We start from the raw sequence: 20,073 nt of genomic DNA, 5'->3' as shown, positions 1-20,073 counted from the left end.
ATGAGATCGATCGATGCATATGTGCTCGATGCTCACGTAGGATGAGTCTACTTGAAAAGATGACTGGGGAAGAGGAAAGACAGAATCGATTTGTAGAAAACAAAACAAAACAGAGAGAGAGAAAGAAAACAGATATCATCCATGAAGAAGGAACACATCCAGATCATACTATGTCTCAAGGACAATAGAGATTAAAACGGCAATGCACTCTATTAACTTACCTCATGAATAGCAATTCAATCTTGATATTTTCCCTTGTTGGCTTCCAACTGCAGGTTGATATAGATCAGATCAAAGCACCTCAAAGTCTTTGAAGGGTTCTTGATGTGATCAGATCTTTTCCCTTGTTGCCTTACAACTGCAGGCCTCAATTTTGATATGGATCAGATCAAGCAGCCCAAAGGTTTTTGAAGGGTTCTTGATATGATTATATCAAGTTCCTTCAATGCCCATTCCTTTTGGCCCTTGATCACCTTGATGACCATTGCAAAGCCCTAGCACCTCCAAATCTGTAATTTTAGGGAAGGGTATCATGGAATCCAAACTTGCATATTTATAGGCCATGAAACCACCCAAAGATTTGTTTTTTATAGGGAACTACCTCTTGTAGATCTGTTGGGCCAAGCAGAGTCCAAGTCCAGCACATGATGAAAACTTGAACAAGAAAGGTAGTTTCCTTTGACATGGCCCTTTTTGTTTGGATATGATGTCAACTACCATACATATTTCTCTCCCTGGCATGGGGACCAGGTTGTGTTATCATGACCTACCCACAATCCCACATAACAGTTCAAATGCATCTATCTGAATTTGACAAACTTGTACAGCAAGGACACGTATTTCTACTCGACTTGGAGACCGAAATTCGGCCGATATCAGCATTCGGGGGACTAAACGGGCCTTTCTCCTAGCAGTAGACTGGGAGGCCCACAATGCGGCCCAACCTGCCCGACCCAAAATAATGCCAACGCTAGGCCGAGCCACCGGGCACCGCGCGCCACGGCCCATCGCTTCCCGCCCCCTGATTCATCCGAACCCGCCGCGGCGGCGCCGGCGCCGGCACCGTGTCGCACCCCTGCTCCCAGCCCCATGTCCCTTACTCATCACCTCGCCGCCGCCGACCTCCTCAACGCCCTCCGCAGGGCCGCCTGCCCGTCCTCGGCACTCCATCTCTACTCCCTCCTCCGCCTCCGTCTCCTCCCCTCGGACCCATCCTACTTCGCCTGGCGCGCTGCCGTGCTCACTCTCAAGCCGCTCTCCGCCGCCTCCTCACTGCCGCTGCTCTCCCACTTCCACGGCCACCTACTCAGGTCCAACGTCCTTGCCTACCCCCACGTCGCCTCCTCGCTCCTCCGCTCCTACTCGCTCCTCTCCCCGTCCGCCGCCCACCAACTGTTCGATCAAATACCCCCCACCACATGCAACATCTACGTCCTCAACATCATGCTCGCGTCGCTGTGCCGCTCCTCCGACCTCGATTCCGCTCGCGCATTCTTCGATGATATCCCCGACAAGGACGCCGTGTCTTGGTCGACCATGCTTGCTTGCTATTTATCGCGTGGTCGCCTCGCTGACGGGTTTGCCCTCTTCCGTTCGGTGACATTTACCACCGATATTGCTGTGGATTATATCATGCTCACTACCATCCTCACAGCCTGCACTTCAGCTGGCTTGCTGCCGCCGTTCTGCAGATCCGTTCATGGTTATGCTGTACGCTGCGCCCTGCCTGCCAGTATGCACCTCGGGACAGCGCTCATTGATTGCTATGCCAAGGCTGGTCGCCTCGACTATGCTACACGTGTGTTTTCTCGGGTGCCTAATAGGAATGTTATGCACTGGACAGCTATGATCTGTGGTATGGCTTCACATTTGCGCAACAAGGAGGCTGTTCAGCTATTTGAGGAAATGTGTCAAAGAAGAGTGCAACCAAATGAGATGACATTCACAGCCGTGCTCAGCGCATGCGTGAATGCTGGGCTGGTGGAGAAAGGGAGGGAGTTCTTTAAGCTTATGGTTGACAGATATTGCCTTGAGCCAAATATACATCACTATGGGTGCATGGTTGATCTCTATGGGAAGGCAGGGCTATTGGAGGACGCTTATGAGGTTATCAAAACCATGAAAGTGGAACCAAATGTCATCATCTGGACATCATTGCTGGCGGCATGCAAGAAGTTCAAGAATGTTGAGATTGCCATCGAGGGAATGGAGAAAGCATTGGCCCTGGAGATATCTGATGAAAATGCTGGATTATATATGTTGATATCTGACCTTTATGCTATGAGTGGATGGTGGGATGATATGATGAAGGTTAGGAGGTTGATGGATGAGCGTAATGTGCGGAAGAACAGAGGTTTGAGTTCTATTAAAGTGGATGAACCCCAGGGTTTGCCATCTGCTGCTGTCAGTTGATTCTTGGCTTGGTTTCGTGCCTCCAAATTTTTTGGTGGTATGGTGGATGCTAGATTCTTTGGTTTGTCTCATCGTGGAGGTATTCAGAGGATAGGTCTACTTGTTGTATGATGTAATCGAAAAGAGAAAATCAACCAGATAAATACAAACTCCCACTTAATTCTTTGAGGTAATGGATTGTAGTTGGTATGGTCCAGTGGGATGGCATGGCACACTGAAACATTGGAAGAAGGATCTAGGTTATATAGATGATTTGTGTGCATATATGAATACAAGATCAAGAGTTTATTTAAGCAAGCCATACCCATTGTTGAATTCCTTGGCTTTTAGATGAGTTTGAATGCATTTCTGCACTCGTAGTTCTATGATTCTGGGCTTTACTCTTCTTACTAGACTGCAGATGTTAGATGAGGAAATTTCAGTGAGTTGCTGTTTGTGATTTCATGAACTTTCGCTGATATGGTCTTTCAAAGAGTGCTGAAAGGAAATTAGCATTGGGGTTTCAGCTCCCACTGTTTTGCCAATAAACTATGCAATCATTTATTCAAGTGAAATGTTGCTAACAGTTTCCAGCTCCAGTGTCAATAACAGTCTGTCCAGGTGCCATATCTGCTACTCTGTCTTCTGAATAATAGGGGTAGGTTACAATTTTTTTTTGTGCGCTACATTCATAGATACTCAGATGTGCCTATCTCGAGTTATCTTTTGTATATTTAGTTGTTGTACCTGTATCAAAAGCGTTTGCATGCGAAACATCATATTGCTGCAGATATAAATTTGAGGACTTTTTTTTGTTCAGAATCATATTGGCCTTTGAGGTCCTTTCTTTTTTTGTTCATGGTCAGTTCAGTTCAGAATCAGTAGTTCATGGTCGTAGGAATCCTCAGTAGTTCATCTTTGCACATATTGTACGAAGAGATAATTGGTTTGTCAGGTTTTCTGTTGTTTTGGTTCGCTGTTATGTTTGGGACTTTGGATGCTCGATTACTCTATAAACCTGATGATTTAGTTGAAGATTTTTTTTTCCATGAACATGGGGGAGAGCTGCGTACCATTAATTCATTATATTAAAGAAGAGGAGGAGGAGGAGGAGGAGGAGGAAGAATAAGAAGAAGAAGAGGTTACATTTGATGCTTCATTTTTCAATCAATTGTGAGAAAAGAGTTCACAAATTTGCCGATAAAACGCCAGGTACAGCAGGGAATTCGTCGCTGAATTTATCTATGCTGCTCTAGCATTTTGCCTCTGAACAAAATAACTAGCGGCTGTGCTTAGAAATGTTCAAACTTCGAAGAGGCAGCTTTTCTAGTGTTTTGAAAGTTTACCCCCATGCCCTAAACCTGAAACTGAACGTCTACCCAACAGGATACCGTGCGGCGGCAGTCCTCTAATGATCAATGCCATCACGGGAAAGCGGCCTGGCCAGTTTTCTCTGATCTCGTTCATACTGATACTAATTTGACCTCTCAGTCACACGGAGCCAGATTCAGAGCAAGTCACGGCGTGACTGGAGCCCCTGTATCCGACGTCCAGAACCCATCCGACGGTTGCAACTTGTTAGATGCCTAGGCCTTATCCTTTTGACGAGAAAACAAAGGCCACAGCTCGGGGAACCATCGCCGCCGGCTAATTTCATCAGCGCCGGTCAACGATTCTCACCAAGAACTAGTAAAATCGATTGCCCATGACCTCCTCTTCTCTCGGATGCTCTCAATTTTGTTGGAGATGACTTAGTTTTCTGGTGCCTGCTGCCGCTATTAACTTACATGGTTCTGTCTGCTAATGACGCGCAGTCCTCGGCAATGGCGGTCTCGATGTCTTCGCCTCCAGGACCACGGGGAGCTCTAGCATGTCTTCTTATCCGGAGTCAGTGCCGGCGCAGGTCGGAATTTGAGCACGGATTTTTCGTCCCCGGCCACAAGCTTCGCGGTGACAGCCCGCCTCCCTCCACTCCGCTGCAGCCTGCGGTGGCCCTTCTTCTCCACGGCGTCGACGGGGAGTCCCCAAGCGGCAGCGCCCCTCCCTCTCCTGTCTCCTCTATGGCGGTCCAGTCTTCTTCTCCACCGAGAGGCGCGGACAGACCACCATTTGTCCATCTCCTCCGTGGCGTGCGCCGCGCGCCTAAGTGTGCCGTTCTAGCGTGCTTATACCGTGCCTCGACGTACGCGATGGCGTGATGCCCTGGTGTTGTGCGTCAGCTCCTCAGTTGCTACGTACCGGTGGAGCAGCGTTCACGCCAAGCCATGTTTTCAATTTCGTTCGATCCAGTAAGGCAATATCTGCAGGTTGTTTTCAGTACCATGCTTGGGATCGGAAGAGACATCCAAGCATATCCAAGAAGCCTGAAGTTCTGGGGATTTTTTTTTCCAGTTCGTGAAACTCGCCACGTACTCCTGCTCCGGCGGAGAAGCAGAAGCATATTCCGCGGGGATCGGTGAGCCGTGCGGAGGCGGCGAAGCCAACGGAAACTCCGCCGTCAACCGTCTCCGTCTGAAAACTACCGCCCGTCGCGACGACCCATCAATGCGCCCCTCCCGGCTCGTCTCGCCGAACGTTGGCGGCGCACCGGCCGTGCACGTGTCCCGTCGCCGATCCGCCCGCGCGTTCGGTTGAGACAATCCTACTGTAGAGTGGAGTACTTGCCAGTCGCGGCCACCATCAAACGACACAGTTAACGCTGGCTGGCCCTCTTTTCCGTCGCCTCACCGGCCGCCATTTATGTGGCTCGCCGTAGCATGATCCATCAACCTACAACGTACGGGACCGCGAGGCTGGCGGGTTCATAAGGCCCCTGTGGTGATGGCGACGGTCGGACAGACAAGGGGAGGGGATCAGCAGCTCCGCCCGTTCCCACCGCGCTCGCTCCTGTTCGGTTCCCCTCTCGTGGACGCAGGAGGCAGCTGGACGCTTCCCTCTGTCTCTCAGTGCCTCCGCTCCCCGCCCCCTGCGCGCGACTGCGACTGCGAGATGCGTCCGTCGCGGCGACGCCTTGCTAATCGCCGTCCACACGGGCGCGGCGGGGGAGACGTGCCGTTGGCGTTGCTGCGGCCGTCGGGGCCCCGCATATAATAACCTTAGGCTGCCCTCCAGGCACATTTCGCGCGCGCGACAGCCGCACACGTAGCTGCGTGCGATGGGTTTCTTCAGCTCCGGCGTCGTCCCGCCGCTGCTCGTGCTCCTCGGCCTGTTCGGCGCCGCGGCCTCGCCCTCGCCGCCGCCGCCGGAGATGCTGCACGGGAGCTACGCGGGCAAGTCGGAGTTCAGGACGGTGAACCGGAAGGAGCTCCAGTCGTGCCTCAACCCGAGCCCGTACCTGACGATCAATGTCAGCACCGGCGGGGCGCCGCTCCCCGACGAGGCGCTCCTCGAGGTCACCGTCGCCGGCGTCCTCAGGCCCGACGCCTCCGACTGGGTCGCCATGATCACGCCTTCCAACTCCAGGTGCTTATACCATTACCACCGCTTCAACCCGATCGTTGTCGGTCGCTCTCACCGCGAAGTTCACTGATGCGTGCACGCGCAGCGTTTCTGGGTGTCCGCTGAGCGGCGTGAACTACGTGGAGACCGGCGACCTGGCGAACCTCCCGCTTCTGTGCCACTACCCTGTCAAGGTCAGCTTGTTCTCCACCTTTCAGTTTTTGTACGCGCTGGCTGTTCCTTAACAAGCTACTAAAGGTTGCGAATTGCTCTATCAACATCTTCCTGTCGTGTTCGAGTTTTCCTGTTTTGAGAGGTTGGTGAGTTTATGAGAAGACAGTGCTAGTTTTAACTAACCACTGTATTGAGTATTGACAAGGACATAGTACTCTCTCCGTTGCAGCATGTCCATGCATTTGCCTCCCTTTAATGGGTATGCCTGTGCAAGGAGCAAGGCTAATCAAGATCTCGCGTGATAGACAATCCACGTGTGCATGGTTCAAAACGAGCAAGCCCGTAAATACAATAAATACAACTGCGCGTGATCTTTAGGGCCGTTTCCATATGGTGGGCCGAGCTTTTGATCCACCAGAAAACTCCTTCCTCATCTTCTTCACGCGGAAATGCAGGCCCAGTACCTGACGAGCGACCCCGGCTACATGGGCTGCAAGAACGCCGGGTGCGGGAAGCGCGACGCGTCCGGCGCCTGCAAGGCCCGGACCTGCGCCGCCACGCTCACCTTCCACGTCGTCAACTTCCGCACCGACGTCGAGTTCGTGCTCTTCTCCGGCGGCTTCAAGACGCCCTGCCTCCTCAAGCGCTCCGGCGCGCTCCGGTTCGCCAACCCCTCCAGCCCGCTCTACGGCCACCTCTCCAGCACCGACTCCAAGGCCACCTCGGTGAGCAACAGCCATTCCTGTCCCACCTTGCCCTCTCTGCAAATGCAGGCGCGGGCGGCGCTCCTATCTTCTGACTCTGATAATCTGAGCGCTGGAGACTCGGTCTGTATCAGATGAGGCTTACCTGGGTGAGCGGAGACGGGAATCCGCAGCAAGTTCAGTACGGAGACGGAAAGTCCTCTACTTCTGAAGTTGCAACGTTCACGCAGGAAGATATGTGCAGTGAGTAATCCATATATGATATATTATTGGGGATTTTGCAAAATGGAGAATTATACTGTAAAAGGAAATGCCACCGTGTTTGATTTTCGAGTTTTCTCGGAAAAAATCGGCTGCCTGCAGGTATCTCCGTGTTGCCGAGCCCTGCCAAGGATTTCGGGTGGCATGACCCCGGCTACATCCATTCGTCCGTCATGACTGGGCTCCAGCCCTCTCAGTCTTACAGCTACCGTTACGGAAGGTCGAGCCTGAATTCTCCTGCAACCAGATCCTTACAAAACGAAAAAAAAAATGATCAGCAATTAGTGGCTTTCTTGTTTGTGCAGTGATTCTGTGGGTTGGAGTGACACGATTAAATTCAGAACTCCACCGGCTGCAGGTTCAGATGAGCTATCCTTTGTGATCTATGGTGATATGGGAAAGGCTCCGCTGGATCCATCAGTGGAACACTACATTCAGGTAGGTGAAATTGTTGGCTCGATGCAAGAAATGCTTCAGCCTGAAAAAAAAATTGCACTGTTTATTTATATGCCACATATTTGCAGCCTGGATCGATTTCTGTGGCCAAGGCAGTGGCTAAAGAGATCCAAACAGGAAAGATCGACTCCATCTTCCATATAGGAGATATCAGCTACGCTACGGGCTTCCTGGTGGAATGGGACTTCTTCCTTCACCTAATCACGCCACTTGCTTCTCAAGTTTCCTACATGACCGCCATTGGCAATCACGAAAGGTGACTTCTGCAGATTTGCAATTTTCAACCTTCAGTGAAATTTGAGTAACAGTGGCTTTACATGTTGATATAATGCACCGTTGTTATCATGATTCAGGGATTACGCGAACTCTGCATCTGTGTATGTGACTCCTGATTCAGGTGGTGAATGTGGAGTTGCCTACGAGTCATACTTCCCCATGCCTGCTGTCAGTAAGGACAAGCCATGGTATTCGATCGAGCAAGGGAGCGTTCACTTCATTGTGATGTCTACCGAGCATGAGTGGTCGGAGAAGTCAGAGCAGGTACATAGTTCTGTACCTTATCTTCTTCTCTTTTAGGTCCTGGGAACCTAGAATCTCCTCTGACAACTTTGTTGTTTGTTTAGTACAATTGGATGGACGAAGATTTGTCATCGATTGATAGATCAAGAACACCATGGGTAATCTTCATTGGGTGAGTGAACTACTTAAATTTTCTTCTGGCAATAGCCTGGCTAAGATCGGGGCAGGGAAACAAGGCTGCAGCATCATATTGGCCTTTTTTTCTTGGTTTATTTTGTGTTCTGGAATCTGTCCTTTGCTGTGACAAACAATAAATAACATCTGGCAATTGCAGGCATAGACCAATGTATTCCTCCCATGGTGGTATACTGCCCAATGTGGATTCCAACTTTGTTGCGTCTGTTGAACCACTCCTGCTCAACTATCAGGTAAAGAATCACGCTGAAAGTTCAGTATACATTGCGCCACGTTATTCCTGAAATAATAGTCGTCTGATCACAATGTGCTGTCTATAGTGACATGTTTTGGTTATGTGGGGAGTAGGTGGATTTGGTTTTCTTCGGACATGTACACAACTATGAGAGAACCTGTGCCGTATACCAGGGAAACTGCAATGGCATGCCAACAAAGGATGCAAACGGAATTGACGTCTATGACAACAGCAACTATACCGCTCCTGTTCATGCTATTGTTGGAGCAGGAGGGTTCAGCTTGGATAACTTCCCTAATAATGTAAGAGTTATGGTACCAAGTCATATATGTTCTTCAAAACAGGCAGCACGTAAACGTAATCTTGAGTTGTTGGCCATTAACAATGATCCAATTAGCTTTAGGAATTGATAATCCTGAAATAATGTTGATATACGGTTGTTAATATTCTTTTCTCAATGTTCAAATATTTAGGGGGAGACATGGAGCTTATCGAGGGTTTCAGAGTTCGGCTATGCTAGGGTTCATGCCACAAGAACCGACATGCTTGTTCAGGTGTGTTATGTTTCCCTTCATGTTCAAAAGAGTTCATCAAAAGTTTAAAGTGGTTAGACAAAGTAAATGTCACTGCTAAGTATTAACGCAACAAACTCCAAAAAAATGTGGGAAAGCATCCTTTTTTTGGTGCTTCAAACTTGTTCGGCATTTGCCATTGAAGTCTGAACAACTACTACCATGTTTTGTTCAGTTTGTAAACTCAAGTACGACGGAGGTCCGGGATCAATTTAGGATTGTGAAGGGATCTTCAGCAAAGAAGTCCCCGAGCCTGATAATTCAACAATAGCTGCAGCTCAAGAGAAAGAAGATTAAACTGAAGCTACCCCTCTCTATTTTGAAAAAAAAAAACTTGTTTCTTTTTTTGTTATACTGTAAATAGTTGCTGAATTACGCATTACAACATTACTGTATATTCTGCATATACACGTGTACAATGACATTTACATGAATAGATGTCCCTTTTCATATTAGTTCCTTATTGTTATGTTGAAATAGCCAATAGGCTTGCACAAATTGTGCTGCCGTGTATATCTTAGAGTAGAGGATCTAATATTTTTATATTAAACAGGACGCAGCTCTGTTTAACATAAAAATAACCTATATATTTAATTATATACAGTATATAGATGTACAAAATGCAATAGGCGCAGCTCTGTTTAATATAAAAAAATTCAGATTCTCTAGTCTAATATATACAGCTAAGGGAGAACCATATGGTTGGACAACCATACTTATTTGCAGTGTTACGAAGCACAAAAGAAGAAACTACACTTTGACATGTCACAGATTTTGCTGTTAAAATCTCTGAAAACATTTTATTCCCACATTAATTTTCCTATCGATTTTTATTAGAATTCAAGGGACTTGCTCCAGCCCATTAGCATGGCATCCGGACCAAATGTTGACGCCATTCAAGCCCTTCTACTCAAGCCTTACAACCATTCAACCAACATGATGCAGTCCTACGGCTTAATTAGTTCTCAGAAGCTCTCTCTTAATTAGTTCTCAAAGGCTCTCTCGATGTTTAGAGCATCACCAATAAATTACTCATCTCATCTCTAATACCCAAAAAACTGTCATTCAAGGGGCGTTCGGTTTCCCAGGAATGATTCCATGCAAGGATTTCAGGCCGGAACTATTAGGTGATTGATATAAGCTTTAACTCCCTGTAAGGATTCCTGACCTAACCGAACGAGCCCTTAAGGAGATTGCAGTGCTCCAACAGACTATCTATCCCATCCCCATACCACTAAACTTTTTATCAAAACAGTATCATTTAGCTAACATTTATGGCCAATGGGGTGTTGGAGATGCTATTATATATACGGAAGGTTGATATTTTTTCTTTTTTTTTTGGAAAAAAGTAATGTGTCGGTGTAGTCCCCAAACGGGCAACAGTCGAGCCGCGCGCGCGCCTCGTCTCGCTGCTTATATAAGCTTAGCTTGGGCGCATTTTGTGCGCGGACGCACGCAGCCACACGCGCGCGCGAGCAGTTGCCATGGGTCTCTCCGGTTCCGGCGTCGCGCTGATGCTCGTGCTCCTCGGCCTCTGCGGCGCCGTGTCGTGCTCGACGGCGCCGCCCCTGCCGCCGCCGGAGATGCTGCGCGAGAGCTTCGCGGGGAAGTCGGAGTTCAGGACGGTGAACCGGAAGCTGCTGGGGTCGTGCCTGAACCCGGGCCCGTACCTGGCGATCAGCGTCGGCACCGGCGGGGCTGCGGCGCTCCCCGACGAGGCGTTCGTCAAGGTGACCGTCGCCGGCGTCCTCAGGCCCGGCCGCGACGACTGGGTCGCCATGATCACGCCTTCCAACTCCAGGTAAATTTCAGAAACGAGGAGCGGCTAGCAATCCATTGCTTGAATGACAGTTCATTTCGATCGATCGGCTTGACGGGGATCTCCGCGAACGGCGGCCGCACGCGCGTGCAGTGTCTCCGGGTGCCCTTTCGGCGGTTCGAACTACGCCCAGACTGGTGATCTAGCGCGTCTCCCGCTCCTGTGCCACTACCCTGTGAAGGTAACCTTTTTTCTTTTGTTATTTTTTTTGAAAATTGGTGAAGCTAATAACCTTTTTTTTTCGCTGGTTTATCGTTGCCTAATGCCTACGTAATAACGGTAGTTGCCATGAATTGTGCTATGTGAACTTGTTTCTGTCTTGTTCAAGATTTTGCTTCATTAAAGAGGTTGCTGAGTTTACGAAAAGGCACTGCTCGTTGAAGCATTTCGTGATGACAGAGTCCGGTACCCAATGCAAGCCTCGCTCACAAGAATGGCCATCCATGAATGAAGCAAGCCCAAGCTAGCGTGCAAACGTCGACCACCCTTATGGCCTTACGGGCTGTACGTTCCATTGCCATCACATGCGTGTCGTGCGTTGCATGGTTTAAGCGGGCAAGCTGTGTAGGCAGAGCTTAGAAAGTTTGGTGTATCCTCTCTGTTAGCGTAATGACGAATCGCACAGTATGATCGCTAGGGCTTTTTGGGCCAACTCACGGCCCAGCTTATTCTGGGCTATTTGACGCGGGCCTACTACGTGGTGGCGCAGGCCCAGTACCTGACGAGCGACCCCGGCTACCTGGGCTGCAAGAGCGCGGCGTGCCAGAAGCGCGGCGCGTCGGGCGCCTGCCGGGTCCGCACCTGCGCCGCCACGCTCACCTTCCACGTCGTCAACTTCCGCTCCGATGTCGAGTTCGTGCTCTTCTCCGGCGGCTTCGGGACGCCGTGCGTCCTCAAGCGCTCCGGCGCGCTCCGGTTCGCCAACCCGGCCAGCCCGCTCTACGGCCACCTCTCCAGCACCGACTCCACGGCCACATCGGTGAGCGATCCCGCCGTTTCCACCGGGCCTTTCTTCCTTCAGGCGCAGAACTGTACGGCGCTAGCTCGTGCCTGAGCGATGGGCGCGTGGTGGTTGCAGATGAGGCTTACGTGGGTGAGCGGCGACGGGAGGCCGCAGCAGGTTCAGTACGGTGCCGGCAAGTCCGCTGCTTCTCAGGTCGCAACGTTCACGCAGAAGGATATGTGCAGTGAGTACTGATCGTCTGTTGATGTTCATCACTGGGAGGACGTTGTTCACGGAAATGTGACCATATTTGATTCTGGGGATTTATTCGATAAACTTATTAGTTATCCTCGTGCAGGTGTCCCCGGGTTACCAAGCCCTGCCAAGGATTTTGGGTGGCATGACCCTGGCTACATCCACTCGGCCGTCATGACTGGCCTCCAGCCTTCTCAGTCCTACAACTACCGTTACGGAAGGTACAGTTCTTCTGTGACTAATTTCCTTGCAAACATTCAATCAGCAATGCGTTTAAAAAAAACATTTGATCAGCAACTCTTGAGGATTATAAAATACCATGGATGTTAGAAACATTCTGACGACTAAGGACTGACTGAGATGCTTCACGAGTGCTCACAGCTTTTGATTTTGTGCTTGTGCAGTGATTCAGTGGGTTGGAGTGACACAAACAAATTCAGAACTCCACCAGCCACTGGTTCAGACGAGACATTCTTCGTGATCTATGGTGATATGGGGAAGGCACCACTGGACCCATCAGTGGAACACTACATTCAGGTATACCCAAAAATGTTGCCTTCTTGCAAAAATTGCCTAGTGCCAGATCCTCCGTATGCAGGTTGTATCTTTCCATATGAGATGCATTGATCGCATTAAGTCTGAAAATTACAAACCGGTGTAAATAGTGCTCATGGGTCATGGTCACGGCACACATTTGCAGCCTGGATCAGTTTCTGTGGCCAAGGCCGTGGCTAAAGAAATCGAAACTGGAAAGGTCGACTCGATCTTCCATATAGGCGACATCAGCTATGCTACAGGCTTCCTGGTTGAATGGGACTTCTTCCTTCTCCTCATCAAGCCACTAGCTTCTCAAATTTCGTACATGACCGCTATTGGTAATCACGAAAGGTAACTGCTGCTTTCAGTATCCTGTACTGCCAGTGCAATCTGAACAGTGGGTTTGCATTGTGAAAATCCCCCATCATTGGCCATGAATTTGTGGTGTCTTCCTCAGGGATTATGCACAATCTGGATCTGTGTATGTGACCCCAGATTCAGGCGGAGAATGCGGAGTTGCATATGAGTCCTACTTCCGCATGCCTGTTGTCAGTAAGGATAAACCATGGTATTCAATTGAGCAAGGGAGTGTTCACTTTGTTGTGATGTCGACTGAGCATGACTGGTCAGAGAAGTCGGAGCAGGTATATAATCAACTGCAACCTTTCATTTTGTTGTTCAGTCTTTGAAATCTTTGTATTGTTTTTCTGAAAAGTTTGTGGTTTGAGTAGTACAAATGGATGGATCAAGATTTGTCGTCAGTCAATAGATCGAGGACACCATGGGTAATTTTCATTGGGTGAGTTACATTACATAGTCATGTTTGTTATGAAAATACCTTGGTTACAGACAGTTCGTATGGATCAAATAAGTTGCAACCCGGGCTTTTCCATTACGTACTATGTTTCTCTTGATTCTGAAATATGTGCGTTCAGATACAAGAAATGAAATCAGCAGCTACTTCAATGAAAATTGCAGGCACAGGCCGATGTATTCCTCCCATATCGGCATACCAGCCAATGTGGATCTAATTTTTGTAAACTCTGTCGAGCCACTATTGCTCAAGTACCAGGTAAGAAATCACACTTCAAAACTGAAGTTGACTGCACCACACTGTTGTGAAAAGAAATGGGATCGGAATACGCGGACTGTACTAACAAGTTTTGGCTTTGCGGTGAGCAGGTGGATTTGGTTTTCTTCGGCCATGTACACAACTACGAGAGGACTTGTGCATTATATAAGAACAATTGCAAAGGCATGCCAAAGAAGGATGCAAGTGGAATTGATACTTATGACAACAGCAACTATACCGCGCCAGTTCATGCCATTGTTGGAGCAGGAGGGTTCAACTTGGACAAGTTCCCTAAGATTGTGGTAAGAGTAGTAACAAAACTTTCTATGCTCTCCAAAGCAAGCAGTGCACAATCTTGAAGTAGTGGGGCAACTGATGTACGATACACACTCGTTAACAATCTTGCCTTGATTTCCAAATATTCAGTTGAACAAGTGGAGCTCATCAAGGGTTTCGGAGTTTGGGTATGCCAGGGTGCATGCTACAAGAACTGATGTTTTGGTTCAGGTCAGTTCTGTCTTTCCTTTTTTTCCCCAGTCTTCTCTTTTCGCGTGTCTGAAATAGTACTTCAGAGATTGGAAGTGGCAGTACAAAGAAAACTACATTACCAAAACGACTTGTAACATAACTAATTCCAGAAAATGTGACAAAAAGATCCACCATATATATGTTGTTTGTCTGAACAACTATTACTCTGTTTTCTTCAGTTTGTAAACTCAGATACGATGGAGGTACGTGACCAGTTTAGAATGGTGAAGGGAGCTCTAGCAAGGAAGCTATGAAGCTAGCTATGGAGTAACTTCTATTTTTTTTTTGATATGCCATAAGTTGGCGCTGCACTATACATCAGCGCACATCCTGTATTCTACAATTGCTTGTATTATAAATCTGTACATCAACAGTACACGTATCTGTACGAAGTGTTTCGACTCCAGTTTCTTCTTGCCTTCCGTGCCATTCTGTTACTGTAGTTAGCTTCTGAACTCTGAAAGTCCCATGTACACTTGCTGGTTCTGAATTTCTGATACTAAAGCCAACACTTTCCTTCTCTCTGCCGATCTGCCGCTACAGAGTGCTCTGGTTCCAACTTCCAAGGCAGACCCTCTGAGGCTCTTTCCATGCCATAAACAGCAAAGCACCTGCCGAGATCCTGCAAGCGACACAGCATATTACTTCCGAGGTACACTTATTTGATGAAAAGAAGGTAGCAATTAGCGCGATGTTTACAGGTGCCTCTGTCATGTTTAGGGGACGCAATTCGTGAATGAATCGTCACCGTGCCACAATCACAACAGAATCGAGTCATCGAAATTAGTGGACTGAAGTTTGTTTCGGCATGAGGTATGGTTAACCAGTACGGCAACATCTAAGAACTGCAAGTTTTACAAGAATGCAGCTGGATTGGCCAGCTGAGAACAAAAGAAAAAAAGAAAAAAAAAAGAAGAAGCGAAAGCGACATCTTGTCTCCTGGAGCGAACTGAATCATCCAGTGATGAATGTATGGAAGCAGATGACGCCCCCGTCATCTGGACGCCACATTTTTCAGCCTTGATTAGAGTTTTGAGTACAGAATTGCAACGATAAGTTGGTGTCGATTCCAGAAATTTGATTTGGCAGAAGACGGTATGTTCTTCACTTCCTGAGAAATCAAATAGAACAACCACTATATTCTACTACTACTACTACTACTGAAATCTGAACTTGTTTTATTCATGCGTGCATGGTACTACCATGGGGGAGATACCAAAGCGCCGAGGAGACATCTAGCGTCCAGATTGACGTCAAGTGTGATCATCGGCTCTGACGATTTTTGTATAAAATGCTCCGGTGACTCCGGTCTGCTGTGTTTTGCCGTGGCTGGACGGCTGAAGAAACGTACGGCAAAACCAAGGTATATGCCATGCACACCCACTATACTTTGTCTTGTTATGGGGACCATGATCCTACATAAACCCAGACATCCAGAGCTAGCAGACCACGGTTGCACATACTGACACTAGCAGCAGCAGCTGTGGCCCGCAGCAAACCAGCTACCATGGCGACAAAGCTGTTCCTCGCGTGCGTGGTTCTGCTCAGCGTAGCAATGGCCGCGGCGGCGGCGAGGCCGGCGACGGCGACCGATGACGACGCGCCAACGGGGAACTGCGACCAGGACCTGCAGGACCTGATCGCCAACTGCCAGGACTACGTCAAGTTCCCGGCCGACCCCAAGATCCCGCCGTCATCGGCCTGCTGCGGCGTGATCCAGAGGGCCAACATACCGTGCCTCTGCTCCAAGGTCACCCCGACGGTGGAGACGTTCATCTGCATGGACAAGGTCGTCTACGTCGCCAGCTACTGCAAGAGGCCCCTCCAGCCAGGCTCCAACTGTGGAAGTAAGTTTGATGCACTACCACAAGTATACCATGCACAACCAGAGAAACGTGTTGTGACAGAAACGTATACTGGATGGCAGCCATGGCTTAACAACTGTCGTGACTTTTTTCCCACTTTTTGCAGGCTACCACGTTCCTGGTGGTTCGCTCCCTTGATGCTCGTGTGTCGAATAAGAACGAACGATGCCAATTAATTTCCTCCCTACCTTATGTAGCGTGTACATCCTTCTGTTCTGTTCGCCTGTCCGCGATGAGAGATGTAGTCTGTGCCGTCAAACTGTCTCTGAATAAGTTTGTTTTCATGACATGTAACGAACGTATTTACGGGTGATCCGACCTTAGCTTCTACTCTTTTGCTGATGTGGTCTATGTTCGTATATATTCCTGGCTTTATTTGTTTTGTTTTTTCTAAAAACTTTTTTTGAACTTCTTTTTTTGAAATTATATACTAAAAATATCTCAAATAAATGATAGCTAAATTTATGCTATGCTATACTCTCATAATGAATATATATTTGATTATATTATCTCCAGCATGAAAATAGTGGCACGCGTATCCTTATGTGATATGCCCAATTAAGAGGCTATTAATAAGACTGGTGAAAGTTGTATTATCCATACAGTGGTACTGACTGTCATAAATGTGCCTATAGTAACACCAATATTGACACATGTCAATATAGTAGGTATCAATTTTAACACTTGTAGGCGTAGTAACATCAGTTTGGACATTTGTCAATATAGAAGTATTATTTTCTACACTTGTGTATCTATTAGCATCAATTATGCCACTTGTATATGTGTTGGTATCATTTTTTTACCCCTGTCTAACATGCAACACTAATATTTGACACTTGTCTAACATGCAACACTAATAGGGACATTTGTCCACACAGCTCGTCCCAACAGCAATCCTAGCCATTGATTGTGTATCCGATGGCTAACCTGAACACACTACAAAATATAGGAGCGGACCTTCCCTCAAGACTTCTATATAAACCCGAGTGCCATTCTCAAACACTCACACCAAAACATAGTTCTTGTGTTAGCATCCAAGAGAAGTCCACAACTAGTAGATCTAATAGCCATGGCGAAACTCCTGGGCTTGTTCTCAATCCTTGCTTTTGTAGTAGCCATGTCCATAGTGGGCAGCCAGGCTGAGGACTGCGCACAAGACCTCTCAGGCCTGATGAGCGAATGCAAGCAATACGTGATGTTCCCTGCGAACCCAAAGATGCCTCCTTCAGATGGCTGCTGTGGCGTGGTCCAAAAGGTGAATATCCCGTGCCTGTGCTCCAAGGTCACCAAGGAGATTGAGAAGGTGGTGTGCATGGAGAAGGTTGTGTATATTGCCGATAAATGCAAGAGGCCCTTTTCCCATGGCTTCAAGTGCGGAAGTAAGTGTTTTATGTGGATCTTTTCACAAATATTGTGTAGACTGTAAACTACAAATATGCACTAGTTATGAACTATCCATGGTAATTGTTCTGACCTGAGTTAATTGTTTTTCAGGCTACACAGTTCCAGCAAAATGAACAGACCACAAGATATGATGGGAAGTGCTGGATGTAGTCCTCAGATCTCAACTGCCTAGCCGATCTACCTTCTGATAAATTTGCAATATGAGGTTGTGTTGAGACTACTGTAGGGCTTGAGACAGATCCTTTCGTGATCGAAAATATTGTGAGCTAATAAAGGCCTCTTAAATTTCCTGATTGCTCATCGTGAATTGATTTGTGATCCATATTTCTCCAAATAGGAACGGAAAAATAAAGTGACATAAGTATGTTATACTACCTAAATAAATATATATAACACCAGCAGGAGGCGTTCTGGGTACCACAAGAACTCAAGATAAAATTTACGAGGAAGAAGAAGAAAATTTTATGAATTGTCTCATTAAACGAGAGAAAAGGAGGTGGCTTGGTAAGATTTGTCCAGAGACACCATATTATTAAAACATAGAGATTAATTAGTCAAGAGTGGTTACATATGTATTTTTATTCTGAATACTACACAATAACTAAAGTAAAAAAATATTATGAAGAAAAAGGGAATTTTATAAATTGTCTCATTAAACGAGAGAAAAAGAGGTGGCTTAGTAAGATTTGTCCAAAGACACCGTATTATCATAATGTAAAGATTAATTAGTAGGGAATGGTTATATAAGTATTTTTTTATCCCTTTAAGATTTTGCTTGATTAGTCTCCTTCTCAGACACGGAGACACCTATTTAGAGCCTGTTTGATACCTTTAGCCCTTGGGCTAAAGAGCCTGTTTGATACCTTTAATCCTATTTAGAGCCTGTTTGATACCTTTAGCCCTTTAGCCTGTTTGATATGGGTGTTAAAAGACCCATTTACCTCTAATTAATGGCCTTTAACCCTCCTGTAGAGAGAGAGAGGTAGGGAGGGAGGGAGAGGGTTGGTGCACCCTGGACCATTTTTAGATCCTTTAATCCCTTTTACCCATTTTGGAGGGGCTAATGGTCTAGTAAGGTACCCATGGAACCAAACAGATTCTACGTAGCTGTGGTCAAAGGTGGGATACTAGATTGGGGGTGGGCCAACTTGGTTGTGGTATGAGGTGGACCACCATGCTAGCTAGGCACCACCCTACTAAGGTCCCGTTTGGAGGGGCTCCGCCGGCAGCTCCTACATGAGCCGCACCAAACATCCGCAGCGCTAAAAGGCTTCTGCATAGCGTGCTGGGAGAGCCAGAGCTGTTTTGCTCGGGGCTCAGGCGGAGCAGCACGGAGCCAAAAAAGCAAACTCCGCTGGCTCCAGCTCCGGCTCTGGCTCCACCCTCTCGAGGAGCCCTCCCAAAGGGATCCTAAGTGGCACATGCTTCGTCATTCATGTGACTCTCAGATGAGGCCACCTCTGCTAGAGTGGTAAAGGAGCAACGAGGAGTAATTTTTTGCCTGCGATGCTGACATTGCGTGATTCTTTTGAGGAAGATGAGGACAATGAGAATAGTTGTGAGGTCGGTGGGGGTGGGAGGTTGGGAGATGGTAAAAACACACTTATGCATAAAAATATTTATACGTATCCATAACAATAAATAGTCCTAACCGAATCCATGCTCAAAGATATCCGCTAATTAGGAGTTACCTATCTTGAAAATACACAACTCATTTCATTGAATTCTAATATCTAATATTTGTTTCCTACTTCCTCTATTCTAAAATATGGATCGTTTTGGCAAATCTAGATAAATAGTTTTTGCTATTCATCTAGATAAATATTGTGTCTAGATACATCACAAAAATTATATATTTAGAATTATTAAAATAACCTATAATTTGGAATAGAGGGGCTACAGAACAAGCCTATATAAACTCAACCATCCGTCCATTCCAATCAAAACACTGACAGAGCCTCGCAAAGTAGACACACGCTAGCAACTACAATGGCGGGAACTCTGGGCTCGTTCTGGGTCGTCCTCGCCTTTACAGCGGTTGCGACGACGGCGACGGTCCGAGAGACGCCAGCCGCCACAGGCACCGAGGCCACCAGCTGCAACTCGGACCTGTTCTCGCTGATCCCGCGGTGCATCCTGTACGTCATGCAGCCGGACAACCCGAAGGAGGTCCCGTCACAGGCGTGCTGCGACGCCTACCGGGAGGTGGACGTGCCGTGCCTGTGCTCCAAGGTGGACAAGGGCATCGAGGAGATCATCAGCATGGCCAAGGTCGTGTTCGTGGCCGGCTACTGCAAGCGGCCGTTCGCGCCTGGCGCCAAGTGCGGAAGTGAGTGGCGTGATGCTTGGGTTCCTTTTTTACTTTCAGCAATGCACGATGTGTTTGTTTGTGTGTGGTTTATGAATCGGTTGTTCTGGCACGCGTTCGATCGATTTTTGGATTGTTTTGCAGGCTACACCATTCCTCCCAAGGTCCAATGACTGGATGGAAGATGTTCTACGACTAGCAGAAGGGGAATTGTTGGATCCAGTGCTGAGTCTGGGATCTACATTATTTTACTAAAGTTGCATCTTATTATCTACAATCTACGAGGCCTTGTAGAGAATAAATTTACAAGTATGAAGCAATTCTCGTGACCTCTGTACGTGAGAAAGCCTGTCCCTGTGCTGTGCTATGCATGACCACTCGTCTGCAAAAGAAGCAC

At 47.6% G+C, this 20,073-nt stretch overlaps 6 protein-coding genes across 9 annotated transcripts; all 6 read left to right on the top strand.

The window, feature by feature from the left end:
• The first annotated feature begins 1,007 nt into the window (after positions 1–1,007).
• LOC112894572 (pentatricopeptide repeat-containing protein At1g33350-like) lies at positions 1,008–3,188 on the top strand. The gene has a single exon (XM_025962324.1). The coding sequence runs from the start codon at positions 1,090–1,092 to the stop codon at positions 2,410–2,412; it is 1,323 nt and encodes a 440-aa protein (XP_025818109.1). The 5' UTR covers positions 1,008–1,089; the 3' UTR covers positions 2,413–3,188.
• Positions 3,189–5,332: 2,144 nt separating this feature from the next.
• On the top strand, positions 5,333–9,400 carry LOC112893945 (probable inactive purple acid phosphatase 27). Its single transcript, XM_025961482.1, has 13 exons — positions 5,333–5,853; positions 5,936–6,023; positions 6,459–6,728; positions 6,842–6,950; positions 7,071–7,188; positions 7,274–7,406; positions 7,493–7,680; positions 7,778–7,964; positions 8,048–8,115; positions 8,278–8,371; positions 8,487–8,675; positions 8,847–8,927; positions 9,121–9,400. The coding sequence occupies exons 1-13, from the start codon at positions 5,546–5,548 to the stop codon at positions 9,214–9,216; spliced, it is 1,929 nt and encodes a 642-aa protein (XP_025817267.1). The 5' UTR covers positions 5,333–5,545; the 3' UTR covers positions 9,217–9,400.
• A 668-nt stretch (positions 9,401–10,068) lies between these two features.
• LOC112891673 (probable inactive purple acid phosphatase 27) lies at positions 10,069–14,585 on the top strand. 2 transcript variants are annotated; one of them, XM_025958589.1, is made up of 13 exons: positions 10,069–10,746; positions 10,858–10,945; positions 11,474–11,743; positions 11,843–11,951; positions 12,066–12,183; positions 12,367–12,499; positions 12,663–12,850; positions 12,957–13,143; positions 13,231–13,298; positions 13,478–13,571; positions 13,682–13,873; positions 13,998–14,078; positions 14,279–14,585. In XM_025958589.1, the coding sequence occupies exons 1-13, from the start codon at positions 10,430–10,432 to the stop codon at positions 14,351–14,353; spliced, it is 1,920 nt and encodes a 639-aa protein (XP_025814374.1). In that variant the 5' UTR covers positions 10,069–10,429; the 3' UTR covers positions 14,354–14,585. The 2 variants fall into 2 exon arrangements, with proteins under 2 accessions (XP_025814374.1, XP_025814376.1); XM_025958591.1 differs by lacking the exons at positions 13,231–13,298; positions 13,998–14,078; positions 14,279–14,585 and having other exon boundaries at positions 13,682–13,867.
• A 486-nt stretch (positions 14,586–15,071) lies between these two features.
• Positions 15,072–16,275, top strand: LOC112891674. 3 transcript variants are annotated; one of them, XM_025958592.1, is made up of 3 exons: positions 15,072–15,462; positions 15,594–15,946; positions 16,071–16,275. In XM_025958592.1, exons 1-3 carry the CDS (start codon positions 15,284–15,286, stop codon positions 16,100–16,102), a joined length of 564 nt encoding a protein of 187 aa, XP_025814377.1. In that variant the 5' UTR covers positions 15,072–15,283; the 3' UTR covers positions 16,103–16,275. The 3 variants fall into 3 exon arrangements, with proteins under 3 accessions (XP_025814377.1, XP_025814378.1, XP_025814379.1); XM_025958593.1 differs by having other exon boundaries at positions 15,074–15,462; positions 15,581–15,946; XM_025958594.1 differs by having other exon boundaries at positions 15,074–15,462; positions 15,578–15,946.
• Positions 16,276–16,987: 712 nt separating this feature from the next.
• LOC112891675 (protein LIM3-like) lies at positions 16,988–17,640 on the top strand. Its single transcript, XM_025958595.1, has 2 exons — positions 16,988–17,343; positions 17,459–17,640. The coding sequence occupies exons 1-2, from the start codon at positions 17,034–17,036 to the stop codon at positions 17,479–17,481; spliced, it is 333 nt and encodes a 110-aa protein (XP_025814380.1). The 5' UTR covers positions 16,988–17,033; the 3' UTR covers positions 17,482–17,640.
• Positions 17,641–19,357: 1,717 nt separating this feature from the next.
• LOC112891871 lies at positions 19,358–19,849 on the top strand. Its single transcript, XM_025958867.1, has 2 exons — positions 19,358–19,697; positions 19,821–19,849. The coding sequence occupies exons 1-2, from the start codon at positions 19,358–19,360 to the stop codon at positions 19,847–19,849; spliced, it is 369 nt and encodes a 122-aa protein (XP_025814652.1).
• The last annotated feature ends 224 nt before the right edge of the window (positions 19,850–20,073 follow it).

The sequence above is a fragment of the Panicum hallii genome, chromosome 5 (genome assembly GCF_002211085.1).
Source record: "Panicum hallii strain FIL2 chromosome 5, PHallii_v3.1, whole genome shotgun sequence".
Lineage (NCBI taxonomy): Eukaryota > Viridiplantae > Streptophyta > Magnoliopsida > Poales > Poaceae > Panicum > Panicum hallii.
This window is presented reverse-complemented; position numbering and strand designations above follow the sequence as displayed.

Bases quoted from the DNA above. Each gene is read 5' to 3' on its own strand.
- LOC112894572 (XM_025962324.1), top strand. From the start codon at position 1,090: ATGTCCCTTACTCATCACCTCGCCGCCGCCGACCTCCTCAACGCCCTC.
- LOC112893945 (XM_025961482.1), top strand. From the start codon at position 5,546: ATGGGTTTCTTCAGCTCCGGCGTCGTCCCGCCGCTGCTCGTGCTCCTC. The intron at 7,407-7,492 runs GTAGGTGAAATT...ACATATTTGCAG, and splicing joins CAGTGGAACACTACATTCAG to CCTGGATCGATTTCTGTGGC. The intron at 8,372-8,486 runs GTAAAGAATCAC...TGTGGGGAGTAG, and splicing joins CACTCCTGCTCAACTATCAG to GTGGATTTGGTTTTCTTCGG.
- LOC112891673 (XM_025958589.1), top strand. From the start codon at position 10,430: ATGGGTCTCTCCGGTTCCGGCGTCGCGCTGATGCTCGTGCTCCTCGGC. The intron at 11,952-12,065 runs GTGAGTACTGAT...ATCCTCGTGCAG, and splicing joins CACGCAGAAGGATATGTGCA to GTGTCCCCGGGTTACCAAGC. The intron at 12,184-12,366 runs GTACAGTTCTTC...GTGCTTGTGCAG, and splicing joins TACAACTACCGTTACGGAAG to TGATTCAGTGGGTTGGAGTG.
- LOC112891674 (XM_025958592.1), top strand. From the start codon at position 15,284: ATGCGTGCATGGTACTACCATGGGGGAGATACCAAAGCGCCGAGGAGA. The intron at 15,463-15,593 runs GTATATGCCATG...TGTGGCCCGCAG, and splicing joins AAACGTACGGCAAAACCAAG to CAAACCAGCTACCATGGCGA. The intron at 15,947-16,070 runs GTAAGTTTGATG...CACTTTTTGCAG, and splicing joins GCCAGGCTCCAACTGTGGAA to GCTACCACGTTCCTGGTGGT.
- LOC112891675 (XM_025958595.1), top strand. From the start codon at position 17,034: ATGGCGAAACTCCTGGGCTTGTTCTCAATCCTTGCTTTTGTAGTAGCC. The intron at 17,344-17,458 runs GTAAGTGTTTTA...ATTGTTTTTCAG, and splicing joins CCATGGCTTCAAGTGCGGAA to GCTACACAGTTCCAGCAAAA.
- LOC112891871 (XM_025958867.1), top strand. From the start codon at position 19,358: ATGGCGGGAACTCTGGGCTCGTTCTGGGTCGTCCTCGCCTTTACAGCG. The intron at 19,698-19,820 runs GTGAGTGGCGTG...ATTGTTTTGCAG, and splicing joins GCCTGGCGCCAAGTGCGGAA to GCTACACCATTCCTCCCAAG.